Consider the following 23,744-nt stretch of genomic DNA (forward strand, 5'->3'; position numbering starts at 1 on the left):
GTGGGATTCAAGCCCTCAACCCTGGAGGGTGAGGCAAGAGTACCAAGTACTAAGCCACTGTGCTCAGGGCCACAGTAGAGACTTGGATACCCTGGTAGAGACTTGGATACCCTGGTAGATTCAGGGGCCCCAGCACCTTACAGGGGCTCTTGAATATGTAAAATTATTTATAAAAAATTGGGCTGGGGAGCCCAAGGTGACATTTTACCAGGGGGCCCAGAATTTCAAGCTACAGCCCCAATTATGTTACTCACTTAAACAAATGCATTTATGCTAAATTGATTTCTTTCAGCCAAACATCACCAAAATAATTGTTTTCCAATAATAAATACATTATTCATATATCATATGACATAAGAACTATGTTTAATAATTTAAAAAACTTCTGTGAAAATAAAACATCATTCGAGGAAAAAATTAAGGTCAAGAAACATAAATGTATAGCTTTTATTATTTTCCATTTATTTTGTTTAATCAAACAAACAGTAAACAAGCCTGAGATTTTAGCCAAAAGTGTTTTAACATGAATCGCATTTGTCTAAACAGCTATGCTTACTTAACAATACAGTGACAAACTGCCCCTGTCAAACATACATTATAGGAGAAGGAATATATTCAACTTCAACAACTCTATTCACTTTCAGAGAAGAAGGTAGAAACATGCAAGCCAAATTTCAGTTGATAATAAAATGTCACTTTCACCTGTAATTGCACAATTACACTTTACATTTAGGCCCAAGAATCATCTTTCAACTGTCCTCCTGAATGTACATTTTCCCAGTTTCCACCATCCTTACAATGAATTCCTAAGGCAGTGTTTCCCGATCTGGTCCTTGGAGATCCCAAGACAGTCCACATTTTTGCACCCTCCAAACTACCTGCCAATTAGTCCTCAGCAAAAACATGGACTGTCTGGGGGTCCCGAGGACCGAGTTAGGAAACACTGTTCTAAGATATGATCACACATGTGTGTTTCAAACTTTTTCTGCAAGTGAAGTGACAGCAAAACATTTGAATAAACTTTTCTCATTATGAAATGATTAATTTATGACCTTCAGGCTAGGATTTATAATCTATTAAAGGGTTGACATAGTCTAGGTAATATAAATATTTTCACATGCGTTCTTTTTCTGTTACAGCCTCACATACACAAAGCCAAATCATTTATTCTAGTCACTCTCATCTTATAATTCCATGAAAAACCAAAGATGGGCGTAAAACAGGGGGTGGCCAATCTTATCTGTAAAGGGCCGGTGTATATGCAGGTTATTGGGATAAGCTTTAGGTCAGCTGTTCAAACCCAGGTGTGAGGACTCTTCAGCCAATCAGTCCTCTAATTAGTAAACTAATTTGCAACGAAAACCCGAATACCAACGGCCCTTTCTGGAAAAGACCGCCTACCCCTGGTGTAAAGGCTAATCCAGACAGATATTTCGGGGAATCTTTTCATAAAGGAAAATTGCTTCTCATTAAAAACATTGTAATGTGAAGATAGTGAACATCAAAGGACTAGTCACTGTCTTCATTGGATTAAATGCCTCATACTTTGCTACATTCTCTATAGTACAGCTTACAAAACAATTTTAATGTTAATTTTCAATGAGCAGTAGAAATATTACGCATTTCATTTAATACTCTGTGCTCTGCAAAGTAGATCTTTTTTGTAAAAATAACTAGTCTACAAATCCAGCAACATCAACAACAACAACAAAAACTTGAAAATTGTGCTTTTCGGTCAATACAGTGATATAATGGTGCATTAGGTACACCCTATTCACCGTACTTGGCACTCTACATATGATACAATCTACAGTTTCTTTCCAAAGACAGGAGGAGGCTAAGTGATCAGACGAGCATGCATGTTCCTGTCACTGTATATGAGTCTAACAGCACATCATTGCCCAAATGAAGTGTCGGGAATCGTAAAGAGGAAAACAACATAGGAAAATTTGCAAGCAATCGGATGTGGGGGAGGTTTTAAAATGGCTTTATGAAAACATTCTGGGAAGAGCTATCAGATGAGCATGAGAAGAAGGGCCCTTTCATTGCAGGAAATGGTCCAATGCTGTGTATATAGTTTCAATAATCAGTTCATTAATAACGACGGTTATCTAGAAAAATGCATGGGGAAAAAAACCCTCTGCTATTTTGGGCCAGGTGGTTTGAGAAACAATTGTAGACTGAATCTTAATATAGCTTTCCTAGTCAGGGCATTGTGCGAACATAAATACAAGAATATACTGAACATAAGATAATTATAAACATATATGAATAGTAATAAAAGGTCCATTCAACAATAAAGATGAGTTTTCAGTAGCCTATTTAGTATTTAAACAGAGAGATTGAGAAAGGAACAATAAATATTTAGCTAAATCTCTCCTGTACAAGTTGAGGGGCCTATTTGGAAAACTGAATTTTAATTTACACATACATGTAATTGAACCAGTGATAGCTGTATTTCCTGAACAGTACTCAAGCCTGGAGCCCGGAAACAGATACAAAGTTTGAACTTTGTGAATATTGTAATACTCAGATAATGGAATACAAAAGTAGATTTCATAGTAGATGTCACAGATTTCTCACTTTTGTGTTTAGATAATAATAAGTAATTGAAGAAGACTTTAGTAACTCATACATAAAGTATAATCTACCTCTTTTTGAACAAATGAATACAGATCATTTTCTGTTGCATCCAAGGCAGCTGCTGAAATGATGTAAGATGTTCTGCTGCCATTTGTGAACCTGTGTGTGCAGAACCCTCCACTGCAAACATGCGTAATACGAACCAGCACTCAGGAGGCTGGGCTCTCTAGAATGTTAATCTTGTAAACCGGAAAACCAAAAAGCATAAAAAGCTGGATAATAAACTCCGAACAGGGAACAGATCCTGTGCAAAAAATACTGTGACCATAATAACGATAATACAATATGATAATCTGCTATTGTAATGGCATTATATAATTATTGAAATGTAATTACTGAAATTACGCAAAGTAAAATCCTGCCTTTTATACACTGCTGTGATCATGGACAAGAGAGAAAAATATCAAAAGTGTGAATTACGAATAAATGTAGCTAGTGTGATGTTTACTTCCCCTGGATTGTTCATACTGATGTGTATTTCACACACACACTCTCTGGACAGGTGTGAGTGTGATCCTGTAAGGCCAAATGGGTTCCATTTTTGGGTTAGTTGGTTGAGGGTAATCCCAACCAAGGAATCTGGGGATTAGCAAAGATAACGGAATGAGCATGTTTTGAGTGGTGAATCATTTTGTTTTCCTGAGGCCCACGTGATCCAGTAGCTACGGTAAACGAAAGACCTTTCTAGGCAGCTGTTCTCTAATAAAGAAGCGTAAGGATTCAAAAGGAGACACAGAGAGCTACAGAACTCCCTAAAGATGGCTGACAGGAGCCCTCTGGTGACCCGGCCAGAACCACACGCAGTGTCGCGTCTGCCTCTAAACTCCCACTGGTGCCGGTCGACTCCAAGGTGGTGAAGGGTTCGGCAGGGACAGCCTGCCTCTGGGAGCTGGGGGGGGGCAGGCACGGACTTCAGAGGATGGCGCAGAAGAACTTCTTCTCCCGGAAGGGGTTCTCGGAGGCAGGCACCGGCACGATGAGCGGGTCCTCCCGTATGTGGGCGTCGCAGTACGCCATCAGGTCAGCCGCCGCCTTTGACACCTAGGGGATGCGACACGCAGACACACGCACGCGTCATCGTAGGAGGAAACCAACCGCATCCAGACATAACCGATCTGATCCGGATAGAACCAGCCGAAAGCACCTCCAGCAAGGCTCAAGGTTCCACTTTCGAGAAAACAAAGTGAGACTTTAGACCCCGCTAGTGAACAAATAGGTGAAATATCATCCTTACGTCCTTGTCTACCCCCCCCCAACCCCCCCCCCTTTATTTTGAGCTAAGTGTTTTGAGTGCCTGGCAAGACAAGGCATTGGAACTTAGAAGGACACAGGTGGTGTTACGTCTCCAAAGTTTTGGTTTTTTATTTGGGTGGGGGGGGGGGTTAACTGTGAAGGGCTGATGTGTAGATATTATACACAATGGATTCTACATGGAAATTTAAACCAGCCTTAAGGCCCAGCAGCCAAGCACAACTTCACGTTAACAGTTGGGCCACGTCGTGAGAATTGGTGAAGCTATTACTTCGCAGCTGTACTGAATGACTGTCAGTGCACAGGTCACATATGTCGCTCTGGGTAACTGCGTCTGACATACTCACTAACTGTAAAATGTAAAAATGAATTAATGAAGGAGCACTGTTTGCACAGAAGTTAATATATTACTGTCATTCATATCGCTTATAGTAACAATTTGAGATTAGATGCTTTAATTAAGCTATTAAGATGGGTTTATGTTTACAATATCATGGCTGCTTTCACCCTCATCACCCGCACTAAAGTTATATTTTGTATTTAGCTGAGAATCCTTATACATGTAGGCGAGAGAAGTCTGAAATAGCATCTTGAAAATCATGGTAAAATGAACTTTGTTACTTTGTCATCTACCACATCAAGCCACAGCCTAAGTACACACATACAGCTAAGTTAATCACGACAATCCATTAAAAGTCATATAACCTACACACATGCATTTATCTAGAATGAAATGCCTATTTTTGGGGTTCAGTGGGTTGCAACTCCAGGGATGAAGGTTCGCCCCCCCATTGCTGTTCTCTGTGTGTGGAGTCTGCATGTTCTCCATGTGCCATGCAGCTAGTGTCTCTAAATCACCCATAGTGTGTGAGAGTGTGTGTGTGTTTCCTTTGTTGGACAAGCATCCCATCCAGGGTGATCCCATTCCTCATGCTCTGTACCTCACAAACTAGACCCCAGGCTGCCTCTGAGACCCTGTACTGGAACAGTAATTAGAAAATGTATGGATGGAAATTCTTATTTTTAAATAACCCTTTAAATGGACCGGAGAGCTCTATCTGTCACTGCTTGCACAGTTGTGTGCACTAGATAAGAGTCACACCGAGGGAGTGTGTCTAAGGACAGCCGACTTCAAGCTAGGCTCCCAGGGGGGTGCTACGACGAGAGGGCCGAAGGGGTGGGCGGGGCAGGGAACTGTGCCCATCTGTGCCCACACCTGAGACTCCCATCATCCTCCTCCCAGCCAATGACACGGGCACGGAGAGTATTTCAGAAAATGCTTTTTCAGGCAATATGGAGGACCCTAAACCGCTTCTCCAGTACAGGGTGACAGTGAGCCTGACCCCCATCCCAGGAAGTCAGGAGAGCATCACAGGGAACGAGACACTCACTATGGGCAAACTAGTGGCAAAAGCTGACGCAAACTGAATGCCTTTTCACAGGAAAGACACATGAGGAGAGAATGCAAGAATTACACACAGATCCAAGGTCAGAACTGACCCCAAAGCTCCAGGAATGAGAGGGCACAATGCTGCAGAGGTATATAAATATATATATATAGGTATGATGTTAGGGTGTTTTCTATAGCAAACAACATGGCCTCATGATAGGTATCTAGTAATATCCATCCAGCAAACAGCCATATTTATATACTACTGTCAGTTTCCTTTGGGATTAATAAAGTTTCTGTCTGTCTGTCTGTCTGTCTGTCTATCAGGATTGGTCCCTGTCTTGCCCCCTTTTGTATGTCAGTTCCCTGTTTGACTGGCAGGTGTCGCTGGCCATCCAATTTGGTGTTATCTGCTTATGTTCCCTGGGTCACCACATGACATCAAGGGCTGAGCTATATCATTTTTGGTTGTTGCTAGAGGCCAGCCTCAACTATATCTCCCCTGATGTTTGATACTGTTATCTGTTGATTGCCCTCACCTGTGCTTGTTCCTAGTGCTTGTCACTGCCCACACCTCTCTCTTGTTTATCCTCATCATGTCTGTATTGAAGTGCCTGCCCTTTCATTAGTTTTGTGTTGGTCAGTATAACTGTTCTGCTGTAGTTGTTCCTGTGTTGCTCCCTGTATTTGCCTTGTGTGTTCCAGTGTTGCCCCCTGCTTTAGTTCATTATTTCTACGTACAAGCCTGTGGTTTAGACCCATTGTGGTTCCTTTTGTTTCTTGTTTTCTTTTACTTAAAATAAAATCCCTTGTTATATTTTAAGCCACAGCATGGATGGTCCCTTCATCCTCCACTACGCCCATCTGTAACATCCATCATCCATCTAGTGTCGTGGCAATTGACACTCAACAAAACCCAACAGAGAGCAGAGCTACAAGCCCCTCCGTCAGAGTGAATAGGTCCCAGACTGTGGTCCTATGCTATATAATCCTGCTAGTGCCATACTGACCTCTTCACCAACCACCAGCCTATCAGGACGCCTGTCCTACAGCTCCAGTTAGAACAGCTTTGTGGCATTTTGGAATTCGCACCGAATGGGGAACAGAAAAAGCAGCGGGCAGCAGACCCCTGGGTTGCGTGTCATGCGGAGCGGCACGGTGCAGGCAGGCTGTAATTACGCAGCCGTCTGCTAGCTGTGCGTCCTGCTATTAGCTGTACCATGCTTGCCATGAGCCTACATAATACTGAAATAATTGTGCTTTTTTTCTATTTATCTACATGGAACTGCTTAGTAAATGTACCCTAGCAGGACTGACACGACATCAGATGGCAACATGGTAATACAGAAGTACACAGCTAGTGTTGTGCATTAGTAATTGTTTTAAAATTCATAGACAACACTGTGTACACATTACACAATGATTGCAAGTGGCTAAAGAATTAAAGTAATATTTTTATGATATTATAAAAAAATATATATATATAATATTAAATATTATTTTACGTTATAAATATTAATAATATTTAATACTAATATAATATGTTACATGAATAACTGAACTTCATGACAGACACCTGACATTATTTTGCCATATTTTAGGATCACGAAATTATAAACAACTAAATAAATGACTTGACTTTTCTTTTTAAAGCTTTAAAAAAAAGAACAATGTTATTCACAAAGGATAGCCGATGCAAGATAAAATACGTTGCAGTTTCAGTTTATTATTTTTAACTCTCGTTACCTCGTGTGGGATCCCCATGTGATCAGCTGTTTCCGGTTGTTGTCATTAGTCCTTCGTATTAAGTCCGCGTTTCAGTTTGTTTCCCCAGTCCGGTCATTGGGTGCGTTCGACTTGCTTACAGCGCTGGCTTAAAGCAACGCATTCTGATCCTGACACAATGCACTGCGGTTAGATGCATTGCGACCTCTCTCCCGGCTGCACAAACTGGAACCGCCTCCGTGACGACACACCTTTGCCCTTATTGGCTGAAGAGTTTAGTTACACGCATGACATTTGTATCCCAGGCAGTTCCGATGCGTAATATGCTATCTCTCCCGAATATCACGTAAAGCAGTGAGAACTGGTTTTCAGTTAATTTACCTGGTAAAATAAAGTTTAAATAAACGACATAAATGCTGTAATAGTACACGTAAGTTAGTGGTTTATTTATTGTTAGTTACTGTAATGTTGCGCTGCTTTATTTGGTTAATCGTCCAGTCTGTGAAGAAGGCATTCAAGTAAGAATTGCATTGTAGTATGGCTCATTTCCTGGCGCGTACAATTTACATTAGGTCAGCGTTCACGGTTCGACTTCTGATATTCAGATCGAGTTCTACGTCAAACTGGTTTGTTCGACTTTCAAGAAATTCGAGTTCTAGTGAGTTCGAGAACCGAGGTACTACTGTATCTTTGTGGGGACCCTCCATTCATTTCTATAGGGAAAACTAATCCCAACATGACGACCTTAACCCCTACCCAACCCTAACCGTAACCATAAGTAACCAAATAAAATGCAAGACATTTGGCATTTACACTTTTTTGATTGCATTCACAGATCTTTGCGGGGCCCCCCCTCCACACACACACACACACACACACCCCGATATATAGGTATGTCGAGATGTTTCATTAATGGCTATTTCACAGGAACTGCTTTTACTAGCTGTATCTGATCTGGAAGCCAAAGAGATTACTGCGAGCCTGCTTATCCAGTGAAATATTATAGTACTTAAAATGTAGATCTCTGCTCCCAAAGAAACAGGAAGCCAATCTGCGGAATCCTTATAATATCTGCTTTTTGCCTGCGTCAGCTTTGATAAATTAACCAAGGTTGCTCATTTGCAATAATCAGCATGATCGCCAGCGAACAGAGGTCGCGCCGTCTCTGCAGCCGACCTGCTACACGTCAGGACGACATATATATGACCTGTAATGCTCATTTTGTGCCGCAGCAACGCTCTTGTAAATATACTCATAAAGTTATATTTTGAATCCTCATTTGACAAAATGACAAAAAACTAATTACTGTGTTTATCCAAATTTATTACAATTATCATAAGCCGACTGAAGATATCAAGGTTGTTAGGGCTAGTTGAATTTTTACTTTAATCTTATTGCGTCCCCCTTTTTTAAAAAACGGTCGTGATTTGTGTTGACAGTAGCGGCGGACAGGGTTTGCATTACGGCCACGGCCATCGGAGAGACGGGTAATTACAGCGTCATTCTCGGCCTGATGACAGACGAGGGCGGACCTCGTGTTACTAACTGTAATTAAGACTCAGTAGATAATTTCACGGTGCAAAAAGACAGCAAATAAACCTTACATATAGAATCCAAAGTATGTAAGTTAACTGAATAAATTTCCCACCCGTAAACTCGTTACGTTACTTGTCATAGTAGTCCGATGTATCCGATGCGTGGTGCCAGTCTGTTTTACAAATTTTTATCATTTTAATTTGTTAGTGTCGTGTAATGTTTACTGGCATATGATGCAATTTCAAAATAGGTCCCCCCTCCCAGCTCAACCGCTCCCCCCAAAAGAGTTCTGTTTTTTATTTCCTCACCTGCGCCCCCCTGCAATTCCTTCGCGCCCCGATTGCCTCGGAAGCGATATATATAGTAATGCATGGAGCATGCGCATACACTGGTATATTTACTTTATAAAGGTTGCCACCCCATTTATACAGAATAGAAATGTATAATATTAGTACAGCTATCTCACGGTAATCTCTTGCATAATTTCTGCAATGAGACACACATTTCGGAGATGGTGTGTGTATGCATCTGGTGTGAATAATAGCATGGAGATGCCCTTTGTATCGCACAGGTCTGAGTGCAGCCTTCGTTAGACTTAATTACTTAGTCTTTACATGAAACAATACAGTATCGCAGTTTACAGGACTCCACCCACCAAGAAAGCTGAAAAACGGTATAACAGCCTTCTGGTAGGTGGAAAAAAATCTACTCAGCCCTTTGGGGATAAGAACCAGAAGGAACTGGTGGAAATCAGCTTTGCTGGTCAGCCAGTCAGTCTGCATTCACGGGTATACGTGTTGTGTGTCAGAGGGATATGTGTCATACGAACACATATGTTCACGTGTGGAGTCCCTCACTAGCTTGTTGCCCTATGACAGGGGTCTCCAACTCCGGTCCTGGAGAGCTACCGTCCAGTAGGTTTTCTGTCCTACCTGGCTTCTGATGAGCCACACCTGTTCCTGGTATTTACCTGAGAACAGCTGTGGCTCATCAGAAGCCGCGTATGATAGAAAATCAACTGGACGGTAGCTCTCCAGGACCGGAGTTGGAGACCCCTGCCCTATGAGCTGCAAACACAGGCTGCGTCGGGACCACAACCATGAGGGTGGGCAGCAGCATCAGGTCCAGCTCACCCTGAGCCTCATGGGAAGGTGGAGGTGGCGGCCTGTCCTTGGATCAGCCTATCCTGCAGGGGGCGCTTGTAAACACGAGACACTTCCATGTGCATCCGGTGATGCAATTGCCGTCTCTGAGGCACGGGGAGAGCAGTGAGTGATAGATACTGACATGTAGGGAGATGTAGGGACCCTGCAGAAAGGCTCAGAGCAGATCCTGCGTACTGATTGGACCTTTATATTTATAACTGATGTTTCATGTTCCAATTTTATGGAAACTTATAAAATAGACTGTGATATTACTGCAATGCTGACCAGGATAAGTGGATGGTTGGACGGTTGGATGATTGTGATATACAGCTTCCTACGAATAGTCATGCTGAGTTACAGGCCCCTACATCCTAAATTGGACTGTTTCCCTTTTTTTCCAATTGAAATCCCAGAAGATATTGGTAGTCTCCTTGATTTTAAATCAGTTTTTATTTCTGCACACTTACAGCTGCTGTCCAAGCATCTGCATCACTGCAGTAGTTTGGCATCAAAGTGCACTTTTAGTTGGGTAGATGAAGATACTCTACAGATGGATAGTGAATTTGAATTACAGGTGTGAAAACTCGGCTGATTCTGAATGGCATTCGCTTGCGCTATGACTTACATTATATCTATTTACCTAGCAGAAGCTTTTACACAAAGCAATGTACATCTGAGAAAGCAAGGTCAGCCAGTCCCTGGAGCAATTAGGGTTAAGGGCCTTGCTAAGGGCACATTGGTGAAATCACCAAGCATGGGATTTGAACCAACAACCTTCAGACCACACTCACACAGTCCTATCCCAAAGAGCCACCCCTTGTGCCTGTTACCTAGCACTTAATATATGAAAACACTGTGGTGTTTGTAAAGTGACAGACACCTAATGTGAGTTGGCCTCTGATATATGTGATGAGTTTTAGCCAAATTACCCCCCCATACATCCCCACTGTGAGGGTGTCCTTCTGTTGTCAGGTTAAACTACCTGGCTTTCAGCAGGCAAATGTGATACAGCACTTCACTAGCATCTACATGTAGAGCTTCACTGCAGTGCTGGGGACCCCTTAGCTCTATATACACGCACGGCTCCCGCCCACCTTTATCCTGTCCATGCAGGCCTCCATCTTCAGCTGCTCCACGGTTTTCCTCGCCTGCGAGATGCTGGCTGTGTTGTTGTTGGCCATGGCATCCTTCATGGTGGCCTCCTGCAAGGTCACGTGAGGACAGGTCAGAGCAGCGTTTCCCAATCCGGTCATCGGGGACCCACAGTCAGTCCATGTTTTTGCTCCCGGGAGCTTGGAGGGAGCAAAAATGTGGACCATCTGTGGGTCCCCGAGGACTGGACTGGAAAACACAGAGTTAAAGGACGCGGACAAACAGCGTCATCTCACCAGTGACAGAGAATCTACAATCTGAGATGCTCCATTTAGCATATTATGCTTTGTTGATTTGCAAATGTTCATGTGTTTCACTGGTGCACTTAAGCCATTTCAATATGTGAACACCCCACTGGCCTTTTAAAATGTTTTATTTCCACTTGATAAAACTGTTTGCATGGGAAAATCCCCATGAAACACAGCTACTTAGTCATAAGCATCTTTACTGCCCCACAACACTGGTGGAACATAATCTATTATATACACGTCAGACATTTCTTAATGCTTGTGTTCACTCCAGGGTGTCAGGTCACTCCAAAGTCCTAACCCTCCATTTTCTATTACCACTTGTTCTATTCAGGGTCACGGGGGTCCAGAGCCTATGGGCACAAGGCAGGGTGTAACCCAAGATGGGGCTCCAAGCCATCGCAGGGCGCATTCACACACCATTCACTCACACATGCACATTTACAGACAATTTGGTAACTCCAATGAACCTCAGCATAATTTTGGACTGTGGGGGGGAACCGGAATACCCAGAGGAAACCCCACAATGACACGGGGAGAACATGCAGACTCCACACACATGGAACCCTGGTGGAGACTCAAACGCTGGTCCCAGAGGTGTGGAGTGACTGTGCTAACCACTGCACCACCGTGCCCCCCAACTCCAACATCCCATATTTATTTTTTCTATTTTTTTTTTTTACTTTACTTTACTTCTATTTACCAGATGTTTTTGTCCAAAGTCACAAAAAAGTGAGGCAAACAGCACATTACAAACATACAGCTGTCAAGGAGTCGACTAGGCATTTGTGCAGCTAGGCTGAGCTCCCAGCGAATGCCCAGGAATAAGGGTAAGCATTATTGGAGCAAGAGCTACACGACATTTTCAGACTGTTTTGAGAATGTTTGTGGAGGCCACCAGGATGGTCCTCTGGGGCCATTTCTCCACCGCAGAAGTGCAGTAATGTAGGTCAGCGGCGTGCCTTTATGAACACGACGCAAAATAACTAGCTAGCATCCGAAGATGCCACATGCATGGATTACAGGGTTTGCCCCTAGGCAGCTGACCTGGGGCCGTTTGACATGCTGCCGGATCAAGCAAGGATAACGGTCTCTCTACCTGCTAACAATCCATCCCCTCAATTCCATCAGCATCTCATTAATGGATCCGATGAGCTCTAAAAACAGTTTACGAAGAGGTGGAGAACACATTGTCCATGCTCTAATTTACTTCACACTTCAGTACATATTTAATTAGTGTTAACACTTTCACCAAGGATTGGGGAAAGGCAGAAATTAGCAATAGGTAAAAAGAAAGAAAAAAATCAGAGCACGTGAAGGTATGACTGAGGCAGTGGGCTCATAATCGTGCTGATTTACTTCCCAGGTGCACGGTTCTGCTCTGCACCTATTAGTGAAGTACTTGCTCAGCTTCTACAGTACTCCAGCTGTGTAAATGGATTATCTGCTATGAGATGTTTAAAATACATCTGTTCAGTACTCAACAGATGTGGGGGGGGGGGGGGGCTGTACTGGGCCACCTCCAGCCACACGCTGGCTTTGGCAGACTCCACCGGAGCCCATCTGTGAGCAGGGGGCGGACGCAGATGCCTAAGTTGACACAGTCAAGGCAGAGGAGCTGGACGATTTTGCTAAAAGACCTGCCTGGGGACTTCGGGGTCAGTGTGAGATGACAGAATATCGGGGGGGGGGGGGCATATAAGGAGCAAACAGAGGTACTAAAATGTGTCATGTGACGGAGGGCAGCAAGTGCTCTGCCAATGACAACGTCAAGATGGCAGCCAATAGCAATGGCATACACGTGTAATGGGGCTGACAGTCTGTCAGCGGTGATCTGTTAAGTGAACGTGAGCAACTCCAAATATAAACAGCACTGCTGCTGGTTCTGAGGACCTATTCCCCTCATGACTGTGATAAGCTGGCCTGTTTTGAAATCAGTTAAATGAAGCATCGGAACCAATACCAATAAAGAGAAACACAACGGTTTCATAAAGAATTTATTAGAGCAAATGAATGGTTCCGATAAAGACTGTTTCATTACAGCTGCTTAGGAATTAGGTGTCTGGTGTGGGGTCAATTATGGATTCTGGACAATTAAATGCTGATTATTTAATACTAACTAAAACTAACCAGAAATGGTGTAAAAAGTATTGTGAAATTATGATGACACTGACAGCCTGGTGTCTACCAGGCTGTACAGCAGAGTGTAGGTGAGAGCTTGTCGCTTCAAATAGACTAATTTATACAGTTGATCTGTTCTGTATCTATATTTACTATAAAAACAAATTTATTCATATTACAAATTGTGATTAAACTCCGACTGCTGGTCGGTTTAAATGTACGACAAAAATGACCAATTTCTTTCTTTTTAGGCCATGTGATAAAACAGAAGGCTTTAAACTGGTATAAAATGTCAAATAACCTATTTGAACCATGCCTCAACATTCATTTATTCATTCAAAATACTGTATATTCTGGCTAGGCTTGGATGGTATCCATTTCTTCATGTCGTCACACCTTCCAGACATTTCACCCTTGTAGAGGATACAATAAATAACGTAAATCAACTAACCTACTGTAAACTCCTGAATCATCAGTGTGGACGGTGAATGCTATGGAAACGAGGAGACAACTCCTTGCTGTTTTTTTTTTTTTTTTTTTTTTAATCACCCTTCATGTATTGATATCACTGTCACTGCCCGATCTGCGATGACATGCACACTGATTCAGGTTTGCCGCACCATGCTCTAGCAGTTCACAACGCATTCACGTCACGTGTTGTTTTTAATGTATATCATTGACCTACCGTGTCATTCTCCGACTTCTTTGTTTGTGTGCTTATTTTATTTATTTTTACTTAAGTGAGGCTCCAATCCCACTGACGCTGTGGAACACAGTACATCACCTCAAAGCAGCATCTCCTTATCACTTTCATAGTAAGAGGCACGTCTGTATTTTTTCCAAATTAAAAACAATACCATCGGGATTTCTAAATACCGGGGTATATACCGTAATACCGCCCAAGCCTAATTCTGATGCGAGCGCTATGAAGACCCCAATGCATCATGGTTACTGTGCCATGCCACATTTTACATGGATACTAAAAACCTTTCGCCAGTAAAGTTTTGATTTATATACAATTGGATTTAATGTATGCAGCCCCAGGACACTGCTGGTATTTTAAATGACATGCGCAGGTTACCTTGTTCCCAGTGATGCCAGAAGCAGGCTCGCTACATCTGACCGTGGTGCCTAAATGTAATCCTCCCTGACACAGATCGATAGCTAATATGAATGACGCCCCTCCCCCGTACCCTGTCTAAACGCACCACGCCTCAATCCCCCCAATATCTCCGCCGGACTCTCAAATCACGGCGACGCCCCATCCGCCATGCATGGCCCATACCGAAATGTTACCATAAAACCTCAGGAGCAGAGAGGATCCGCACCTCCTGACCAACGCTGCTCGTAATCAATCAAGCAATCAGGCTTCGCGAGCTCAGCTGCGCCACCCTTAATAGATCCTCCTTCCCAGGAAGGAAGAGTGAGCTGGCTGCTGGCTGCAGTCAGCCACCATCCATAAACCCCACGCAGGCCAGTTGCCAAGGTAATGTCAGAGCCGGATGGGCCACGTCAGTCCCGCCGGGGGACCCACAATAAAAATTAAGGGCCTAATAGGCGGGAGCCTTAATTTACCAGCGTGAGCCGATGAAGTAAATGCACACAGCAGCTGCCTGACACATTCACCCGAACGGCTGGCTAAGGCACTTCGATGCTGCATCTATGCCAGATGCAGCCAGGTGTCAGTCAACAAGTCATTTTTAAACCCGGAACCGTGGAGATGCATCTCTGCTAGTGCCGAAATGGGATGGGATCCCCGTTTGCTCACACAGAGTGTTTGCGAACGATGCTGTGATGTTCCTTCGCTGATGAGGGACGATCCTCCTCCTGAAGTGATTTATTTATTTATTCCTAATGCCCCCATATGCTCGTGTCAACTTGTGACAAAAACAAATAAACTTTCACGCACCGCGATATAACTATGAAAAAGCACACTGAGAAATGTACACATAATTAACAGTTTAAGAACAGTTAAGCATTTCAGTGTTTTAAATCAAGAAACCATTTATCAAATAAGAATGCCTGTGTATAACTGTATATGTATGTGCGTGTATAATCCAACAACAGTAATTTGCCCAGATCTAAAAGGTGTATTAAGCTTCTCGCGACTAATAAAATACAGCTATTCCCCTTCGGTCTAACATCTTAGATACCAAATTGAAAATTTCTGATATGATTCTAATAATCGACTTTTCCTCTTTGAATGAGGACAGTGAAAGTACACTTTCCTCTCTTACGTTGCGCAAGAATTAACCCCCCTCCCCCGGATCATCTAAAACAAATTGAACTTGAATTAAAATCGCTGATGATGACCGTTTTCAAAGGATGTTATCCTGAAATGAAGGCGTCTGCAAAGGGAGAGAGTTGGTCACCTGGTGTAAAAAAGGGAGGTGGATGCCTAAATTCAATTAAAACCTAAAACGATAGCTTACAGCCGACACGGTATAACACGGGGGTGCCCCTCAACATCCAAATTACGCCAGCGGTCCTGTCTGTCATTACGGATCCCACATCACTTTCATTAAGCCTTTCAAGTAATTCGATATTTTATACCGCCCAGTGCCTCTGATGCATAGACATTAGTCTTCACCAAAACGTCACATAATATTTACCCGAAAACTCTCGGAAGGTTGAATTATGCCCAACATACATCAAAGGTTGTGATGGCTGAGCTCGGTGTAGCTTAAAGTAGTGCAATTCTAGTGAAATATTTACAGTATTACTGCAAATAGCGGCTTCCCTGGTTCTTTTTCCTCCATTGTCTGACACAAATGCAGCTCTCTGCGTTTGCCAGGAAAGATCGTTTCGGACTTTACCATATATCATTTCACATAATTGTTACATTTCACCAGCATTCCCTCTCGCTTGATGCCTATTTAAGCAACCATATTCAATTTCGATATGAACAGAGCTATTGGTTGCGCCTGATTGGAGAACTCCAAATATACAATATAAACGTGTAAGTGTCGCTTTACTTACCTGAAATGAGCGATTATCCGATATTTGGGGAAATCGCACCAATTCCAGTGCTATAAAAGCAGTATTAATACGAACGAAGGGGGAAGTCGCTCCCAGTTAAGAGGAAAACCCCGCACCGACTGTCACTGTGTAGCAGGCTGACTGATAACCAATGTAGATGCTCCAGCTTCATGCCAGGCGTTTCTCCCACCCTAATACGCCGTGCATGCACGGAGATTTCGCTGAACTGAACGGTGTACCCGACTACCGCTGAACTCCAATCCCGATCAGCAATTCTGCATCCCTAAATACTGACAATACGGCTGGGGGAAGACCTCTCTGGGAGGATGTGAACGCGGATCAGGCGGATGCGGTTGAGGTCGACTCCACACCCAGCTCTGCTCCCGATCACGCCCTGGGCTGCGGGCACTCCGGAGTGCACATCCCTCAAACGCGATCACGCAGCGTCCGTGTGAAATATTCCCCTTTGCCTGTCATCAGATACCGCAACTCCTCCATTTCCTTTGTGCACAAATAAGAAAATGGCATCCCGGTGCATTTTACGTTTGCTTCGGCCGACTGGCGCTCATTGCTGTTGGAAGCTCTTGGGAACTAGGATTCCCTGCTTACTTTTACATCACCGTTTACATCACCGGGTCCCCCAGTTGTTCCGTCTTTAAGGATCGGGAGCACTTGTGAAAGAAACAAAAAATTAGGACCCATCAGTCAGCTATTAATACGACTATGCTCCTTGACGATGTTGTTTTTGTATTCTCTGTGCCCATAAATAAATATGTGATATGAACCTAGAAGCAACGTGATACTACGTTATTACTTAATTATAGCTCTATTCATGCAAGATATTGGTACAGATCCATTCCCATTTGCTGTGTTATGTCTGCTTCCAGTTCCTAATAAAAAACGACCCGACATAATCCTAAATCAACGCCAATTGAAATCTATGTAACCAGGGGCACCACCTTAATGCCGTTAAGTAATGTTGGTTTTGGTTCGCCATTAATTACTACAAAAAGCAACATTATAGACTCTTCCACTCAAGGTATCAATCAGCATTCTTCTGAAATTGGGTCCCTAACCCACAGACAATGACTTATTTGTAACACCATATTAATTTGCCGATTTGCGCCAGCCAGAAGGGACGTTTTCTACTGTAATAGATTATAGGTACAATGGATGGTCTGCCAAACCATTCCCGGAAAGTGGTATCATACAGCTGATGCTTCTACATCATAGGTTGTTATAGTTATGAACTCGAACCTGTGGTATTTTAGGACATCGGCTTATTCAGTAAAAAGAAAGGACAAAAATCAGTTACGATTTTTCGATGTGCACGCTATATATCTTCTTCTAACTAATTTTCGTTTGCGGCTGTAGTTTGTTGTGATTTCTTGAGGAATTACTAAACCAGAGACATTTTCAGTCTCTCTTTAGGCTAAACACTGTAAGAAATGATCGATGGCAAGTAGGATGTACGTCGGGGTGCAGATAAACGGTAGCATGTACCGGTGTTCAGTATTTTCATTAATGTCAGGAACAGCCAACAGAGATCCCTTACAACAGTTTCAGTGTGACACGACAGAATCTGATATATAAAAAAAAGAACAAGAGCATTTTTAAATATAAATATATATATATATATATATATATATATATATATATATATATATATATATATATATATATATATATAGTGTGTAAATATATATATTGGTATGGAAATAAATATCTTGGTGCTGAAGGACCAGCTGGAAGACCGGAGGGCAAAACAGGAGGCGCTGTTTGTGCGGTTACGACAGTAAGGTGTTTTAAAAGGAGAATAACGTTACGGATCGGTGGGGTACCGATGCTTTCAGGGCAAAAACACGACCAGGTTTAGAAGGAAGACAACACGCATTTCAACATTTCACGAATATTTACATTTATGTTCTCTTGATGTAGTGTATACTTGGGACAGGTAAAAAAATAAATTCTCTTTCACACCCAGCCGACTTATCTTCCACAGAGAAGGGGAAAACACCGTTACAGAACTGGCGCGACAAGTTAATTATGATTTTATAAAAATTAGTTTAAGAAAAAAAAAAACATCTTACAATATTTCAACTACATTGTGCAGGGATACTTCATACCGCCTTGTCGGGTTTTGATTACAGGAAAACAAATGATCGACTTCTCCTGGACACAGAAACAAACTGGGAAAAACAACACATGTTGAAATTACGGATGTGGTCCGTATGATCCGTACGTACAGCTAACAGAAGATATCCACACGGATTGGTTGAGTATATCAAAAGAACGATTTGTGTTTGAGTAAAAAAGTGTTCCGGGTAGGAGTCATATGGGAAACTGGAAAGGAAAAGGCGTGTCTCACACAAAGAAACCTTCTGATAATGGAATTTAATAAATAAAAAAAACATTTTAAAAGGCTTTTAAGAGGCCACCTGCTACATTAAAGGGAAACTGTTTCCCACCCTCGACTATTAACCCTTTCTTACATCGAATCTCTGCAAATAATAATAATAATAATAAATAATGGATAACAAACTCGTTTAAGTCACCGCATTCTTGAGATTGTTCATAGAGGAGAGCAAGCACAGGTCGTGAGATCCAACACTGCAAATTGTCATTCACAGCCGCTATGACGTCATGGTATTGCACTGGCACGTGGTCCCAGCCCCCGTCCCACGCGCCGTCGACGACATCGGACAGGACAGGACCTCGATCGCTCACAGAGTACGGAGCAGTCCGCTTTCACAGCCCCCCACATCATTTCGACAATCACCAATAAAGACAGATAATTACAAATATAATTAAAGGACTGTCTACATGCTCAGGCAGATCTTTAAAATTCACAGAATTAAACGCCTCTTAAAAATACCTTAATTTTTTTAAATCAAAATAGAGCTGCTTTTTTGCACAGCACATTCCTCAAACAGCGCCACGTTTGGTATCGTGCAATTTTAAAGATAAAATTTAAGGTCATGTGAGGATAGGTGCTTGGGATAGTGGCTCATTTTAGCGGCCCACTCATCTTAAAACGTGCAGGCTGCTAAGTGTGGGATCTGTGGGGGGAAAAAAAGCAGCCTTCAGCGGAGCTCTGTGGATCCACAGAGACTTCATTATGAGACGTGGCTCCAATTACAGCGACAGTCTACAAGTAACTATTTCCAAAACACTGCAGCAAAATATCTCTGCTATACTAGCAGAATTTCAGCAGCTGGTGGATTCTACCCTCCTGCCTGCCCGTCCATTTTTCCTATTCCTGTCTCTCTAAAAAGTTCCCGTGCAATTTGCAGGAAAAGTATGGGTAGATGGAAGGAACAGCATGCCAAACAAAGGAATGTCATGTCAAAAGGACGAAGGGGAAACACAACATGATAATAATTTGCACATTTAACTTCAACAGATTCATGCACATGAGCTGAGTTCACTGAACAAAACAAAACAACAACAAAACAGCACAGGTCATATCTTTGGTAGGTCGTTCCCAGCATCGGTGTCCAAGCCAGCGTCCAGATTCATTCTTTGGCAGCTGGAAAACCTCCATAACACAGCCTGTCACGCAATTCTGGAACGGGGACGAAAACCCAAAGGCTCCACTGGGAAAGGTGCCGGCGAACGGCAAGACTGTAATTTGGCGTCACACCCGAAACAAGACTGCCCGTCATCACAGGGTTCAGAGAACACACACATCACGCACGGCAGAGCCAGTGCGGCGTACAAGAATGCGATCGCGACAGGCGTGACAGGGCTATGATATCGGCACACTCGACATCCAGGCCTGGGACCCAGCCTGCAGGCGGCCTGTGCGCCGCCGGATTCAGTATCACGACTCAGCGGGAGGTAGAGCCGACTCCTCAGATCCACGGACCGGTGACAAGGTCTCAGTCCCGTCGAGAAGCGGCGCCGATTTCAGGGTCTCGTCTGGCAAAGCGGCCAATTCACAGCAGGCTGCCGGAAATAAACGACGTCGCACCAGCAGAAACCCGGGGCTGAGCAGCACTTCAGACGGCAGAATATGTAAAGCGAGGCTGTAAACACGCACACACACGGCTGTACATATATACATGCAGAAACCAGACAGATCCAGCAGTAGTTAATGCACAGGGACAGGCTTGGCCCCTCTTGAAGTTCAGGCAGGATCCTGAAGTGGGTGATTCTGCACCTGCTTTTCCTGCTTTAGATGCTCACAAAGGCCACAGGGTGGTGGCCGGGGGAGGGGGGGAGGTTATGGGGTCACCCAGCGGCATAGCTGCTGAGGAATGAGTAGAACATGGGCAGCTTCAGCCGCTGCTGGTCACGGCGGCACCAGGCCATCACTGTGCCCTCGCTGCTCGCCGTGTACAGGTGGTGCCCGTCACACGAGAATGTCAAGCTGGGGGAGGCAGAAGTGACAGCATCATTCAGTACTATTCCACTGACCACTTACTCACTATTATTCAGATTTTGTTATTAGGCAACAGATTTATCCATCCATCCATCCATCCGTCCGTCCATCCATCCGTCCGTCATGGAGCCCATCCATAACACAGAGCTCAGTCTGGAGTACACCCTGGATGGGATTCTACTGCAGTACAAATCAAACACGCACAATCATAAAACCTCTTGGCAATTGAAAGATGTTAATAACATGTACATGTAGCTGTACAGCACGTCTTTGAATGAAATCCATGAGGGGAAAACTGGCAAGGGAGGCGGGATTCGAACCCCAAAGGTGAGCGGCAGCAGCGTTACCCAGTGAGTCACTGCGTCTCCCATACTTCTGTATCCATATCATATAATTACACATACATATACACACACATGTATGCATGAACACACTAGACAGACAGACAGACAGACAGACAGATGGATAGAAATAGATAAGGCTGGGATACACATTACAGGTTGTGTCCTATACTGCTAGGTTCAATACCCCCTCATTAGCACTTGGAAGAAGATTAGAAGGATGGATGGATGGATGGATGGACACAGAGCTCGACATATTGCAGAAGGACTGAGTGACAGTACCTGACGATGGGCTTGCTGGACTTCGGAAAAGTGATCTCCCTGACAGGCTTCAGATCCCATGTGCTCCACAGCCTGCCAAAGGCACGAGAAGATCTGAGTCAGGGTCCACCGTGCACGTGTCTCCATGCTGAGCCGATCTCGGCTATCAGAGCCGGGGTTCCCCGTGCAAGGGCTCACTATCAAATGCTAAACGCCTCTCATGACAACGAATGACTCCGCAATGATGTCCACTTTAGTAGTTTAGCTTTTTTGGACATTTAAATGAAATGAATCCTTTAGATCTGGACAGGGCACTTTTAAAAGAACACACCAACCCCTACGACATGTTATTTTTTTCCGTCATGGACTTCACCTCATAAAGACCCTGAAATATTCAGGAGTTAAAAATGGTGGTCTGTGTTAATTTCAGTGCTGGGCACAAACACTTAGCCCTGAATGGTATGCTTCCACCTGGGTACTGATGTACTGGTGAATGATCGGGATAGAGACACATTATGTAGCGGTGTTTCTGAAGTCCTGGAAGACTAAGTGTGAGTTGGGCAGACCCTGAAGGGACATGGGAAAGCCCATACACTAATGTTAGAATAAAAACTGCTCCAGGTACAGACATGACAGCTCTTGATGTCTGCAGGAATCAGCGGTCCCCGGTTTGTAAACTCCTGTTCGAGTCACCAGCTACAGAAGGCTCACGGCGTCACTGTCTACTCTCTAAGACAGGCCGTTTATCTGAAAAGCAATTTCAGGTGTTGCTTATTTAAACACCTGAATACAACAGGCAGCAGTTGGCCGACGCGGCTAATTACGTTAGCAAGCGGGCCCTTTCATTCAGCCGCGCGACTCATCTCGAGCGCCATCTCCACCGCCGGAGGATGATTAAAGGATTTTACAACATCTGTTTCTAAAAGGAGAGAAACTCCTTTTCATATTGCAGTGAAAGAATGAGTCAGCCATTGTGATTAAAATGGAACGGGGGATTTTGAAACGGTTGCTTGGACACAGGCTAGCAGGATTTAGGTTAGCCTCAAAAGGCGTCATGAGAAGGCGTTTATCCCGTGCAAAGCTGGCATGCCTGGGTGGGTGGGGGCATTATTTGGGGGATGGGGGTGAGATCAGACCCCAGGGACTCTCCCTACCTGACCACACCATTCTCCAACCCCCCTGCGATGACATTGACAGACACGCCCTCTGGCTGATTGGAGAAGGCCATCGAGCAGATGATCTCCCTGCAGTGCACGTGACCGATCAGGTCCCCATTGACTGTCCACAGCCGCAGGTCACTCCCGCCGCCCACTGGCTCCCAGGTTTCCAAGGCAACAGCAACAAAAACAACAACAGAAAGATGAAACGCCACACGTGGCACAAAAAAATTAAACAGCAGAACAGACAGACAAATGTTCTGCTTTATACTGACCCGTGCTGGTGTATCACACCCACATTATTACAGGGTTACAGGGTTACATATATCTCACAACACACTTGTGGCATCTCCAAATGGGGTCCTGTCTGGGGTCTTAACCTCACCTGAGTTACACGCCGTGGCGATGTCCCCTGTCGTCTCGCTGGCGGACACGGCTACCACGGGACTCTTGTGGCCGGTGAGAGACTGCACATAGCACAACCTGCGGGACGGGGGGGGGGGGGGGGGCGGCAGCAAGGTGGAGAGCAACAACTTGCAGAGAACTTCAGAAGAACAGCATGAGGACGGATGGACACCCTTCACTTAAGTAGAGCCCCGATTAGACTGATGCGTTTACAGACACAAGCTGGGCATTAGGAAGACTATGGGTGCCTTTCTCCCACCGCCACAGCTTGGCCGCCTGTGGACGCACCTGTTGAGGTCCCAGAGGATGCAGGTGCCATCGTTGCTGACGCTGATGAGGATGCTGAACGGCTTGCAGACAAACAGGCCTGTGACCTCTTCTGTGTGGCCGTACAGCTGCACCTGGGACTCCACCTCCACTTCCAAAGGCTGTGCGAGACAAGGTCACTCAGTAAGGGCGGCGACAGCCTCAGGGCAGGCTGCCCAATCAGGGGAAGGCAAGTCCTCCCACATGGCAGAGAGGAGCCAATAATGAAGCACTTTACGTTCTAGCACCACCAGTGGTCTTACTACACAAAGCCGATCCAAGTGACCCGGTTGGCAGGGTATGGACCGGGTACGGCGCACATACCGTGCTGTAGCTGAAGCGGCTGCCGTATGCTGTGATAGCGCCACACTTGGTGCCCGTAAAGAGCTGACAACTGTCAGGCACCCAGGCACAGCTGGTAACCTAAGGGAGCAGAGGAGTGAGGTAGTGGCATGCGCTGTACAAATACTGCAGCTAGAGGGCAGTGTTGTGTACATTCTCTCTTTACATTCCGCCATAGTGCTTCAGTGAACTGACTATTTACCCCATTTATCCGAGTTATCGCTCAGTGAATAAATGAAATGAATAAGGAAATGACCACATGATGAATGACTGCCATTCTAAAAAAACTGGAGAATTTCATAGCTGAATAAGATGTTCTAATTTGTTTTGTATTTTGTAAATCTCAGGCCAAGGTAAG

General features: G+C 44.2%; 2 protein-coding genes across 10 annotated transcripts in view; both read right to left on the minus strand.

Moving 5' to 3' along the window:
• Window positions 1-433: 433 nt before the first annotated feature.
• LOC111856362 (guanine nucleotide-binding protein G(I)/G(S)/G(O) subunit gamma-4) lies at window positions 434-16,963 on the minus strand. The gene is made up of 3 exons (XM_023836261.2): window positions 16,191-16,963; window positions 10,785-10,892; window positions 434-3,684 (listed from the first exon to the last, which is right to left on the minus strand). The coding sequence occupies exons 2-3, from the start codon at window positions 10,881-10,883 to the stop codon at window positions 3,556-3,558; spliced, it is 228 nt and encodes a 75-aa protein (XP_023692029.1). The 5' UTR covers window positions 10,884-10,892; window positions 16,191-16,963; the 3' UTR covers window positions 434-3,555.
• Window positions 16,964-18,083: 1,120 nt separating this feature from the next.
• LOC111856370 (lysosomal-trafficking regulator) overlaps window positions 18,084-23,744 on the minus strand; it is a 58,587-nt gene continuing 52,926 nt past the window's right edge. For all 9 annotated transcript variants that reach the window (XM_023836280.2, XM_023836282.2, XM_023836278.2 and 6 more), the window contains 6 exons: window positions 23,369-23,467; window positions 23,027-23,166; window positions 22,719-22,816; window positions 22,331-22,487; window positions 21,198-21,269; window positions 18,084-20,562 (listed from right to left, as the gene is read on the minus strand). In XM_023836280.2, the coding sequence (XP_023692048.2) occupies window positions 20,424-20,562; window positions 21,198-21,269; window positions 22,331-22,487; window positions 22,719-22,816; window positions 23,027-23,166; window positions 23,369-23,467 (705 nt within the window). In that variant the 3' untranslated portion in view covers window positions 18,084-20,423. The remainder of the gene's footprint in view (window positions 20,563-21,197; window positions 21,270-22,330; window positions 22,488-22,718; window positions 22,817-23,026; window positions 23,167-23,368; window positions 23,468-23,744) is intronic.

The sequence above is a fragment of the Paramormyrops kingsleyae genome, chromosome 20, assembly GCF_048594095.1.
Source record: "Paramormyrops kingsleyae isolate MSU_618 chromosome 20, PKINGS_0.4, whole genome shotgun sequence".
In the NCBI taxonomy this organism is placed as follows: Eukaryota; Metazoa; Chordata; class Actinopteri; order Osteoglossiformes; family Mormyridae; genus Paramormyrops; species Paramormyrops kingsleyae.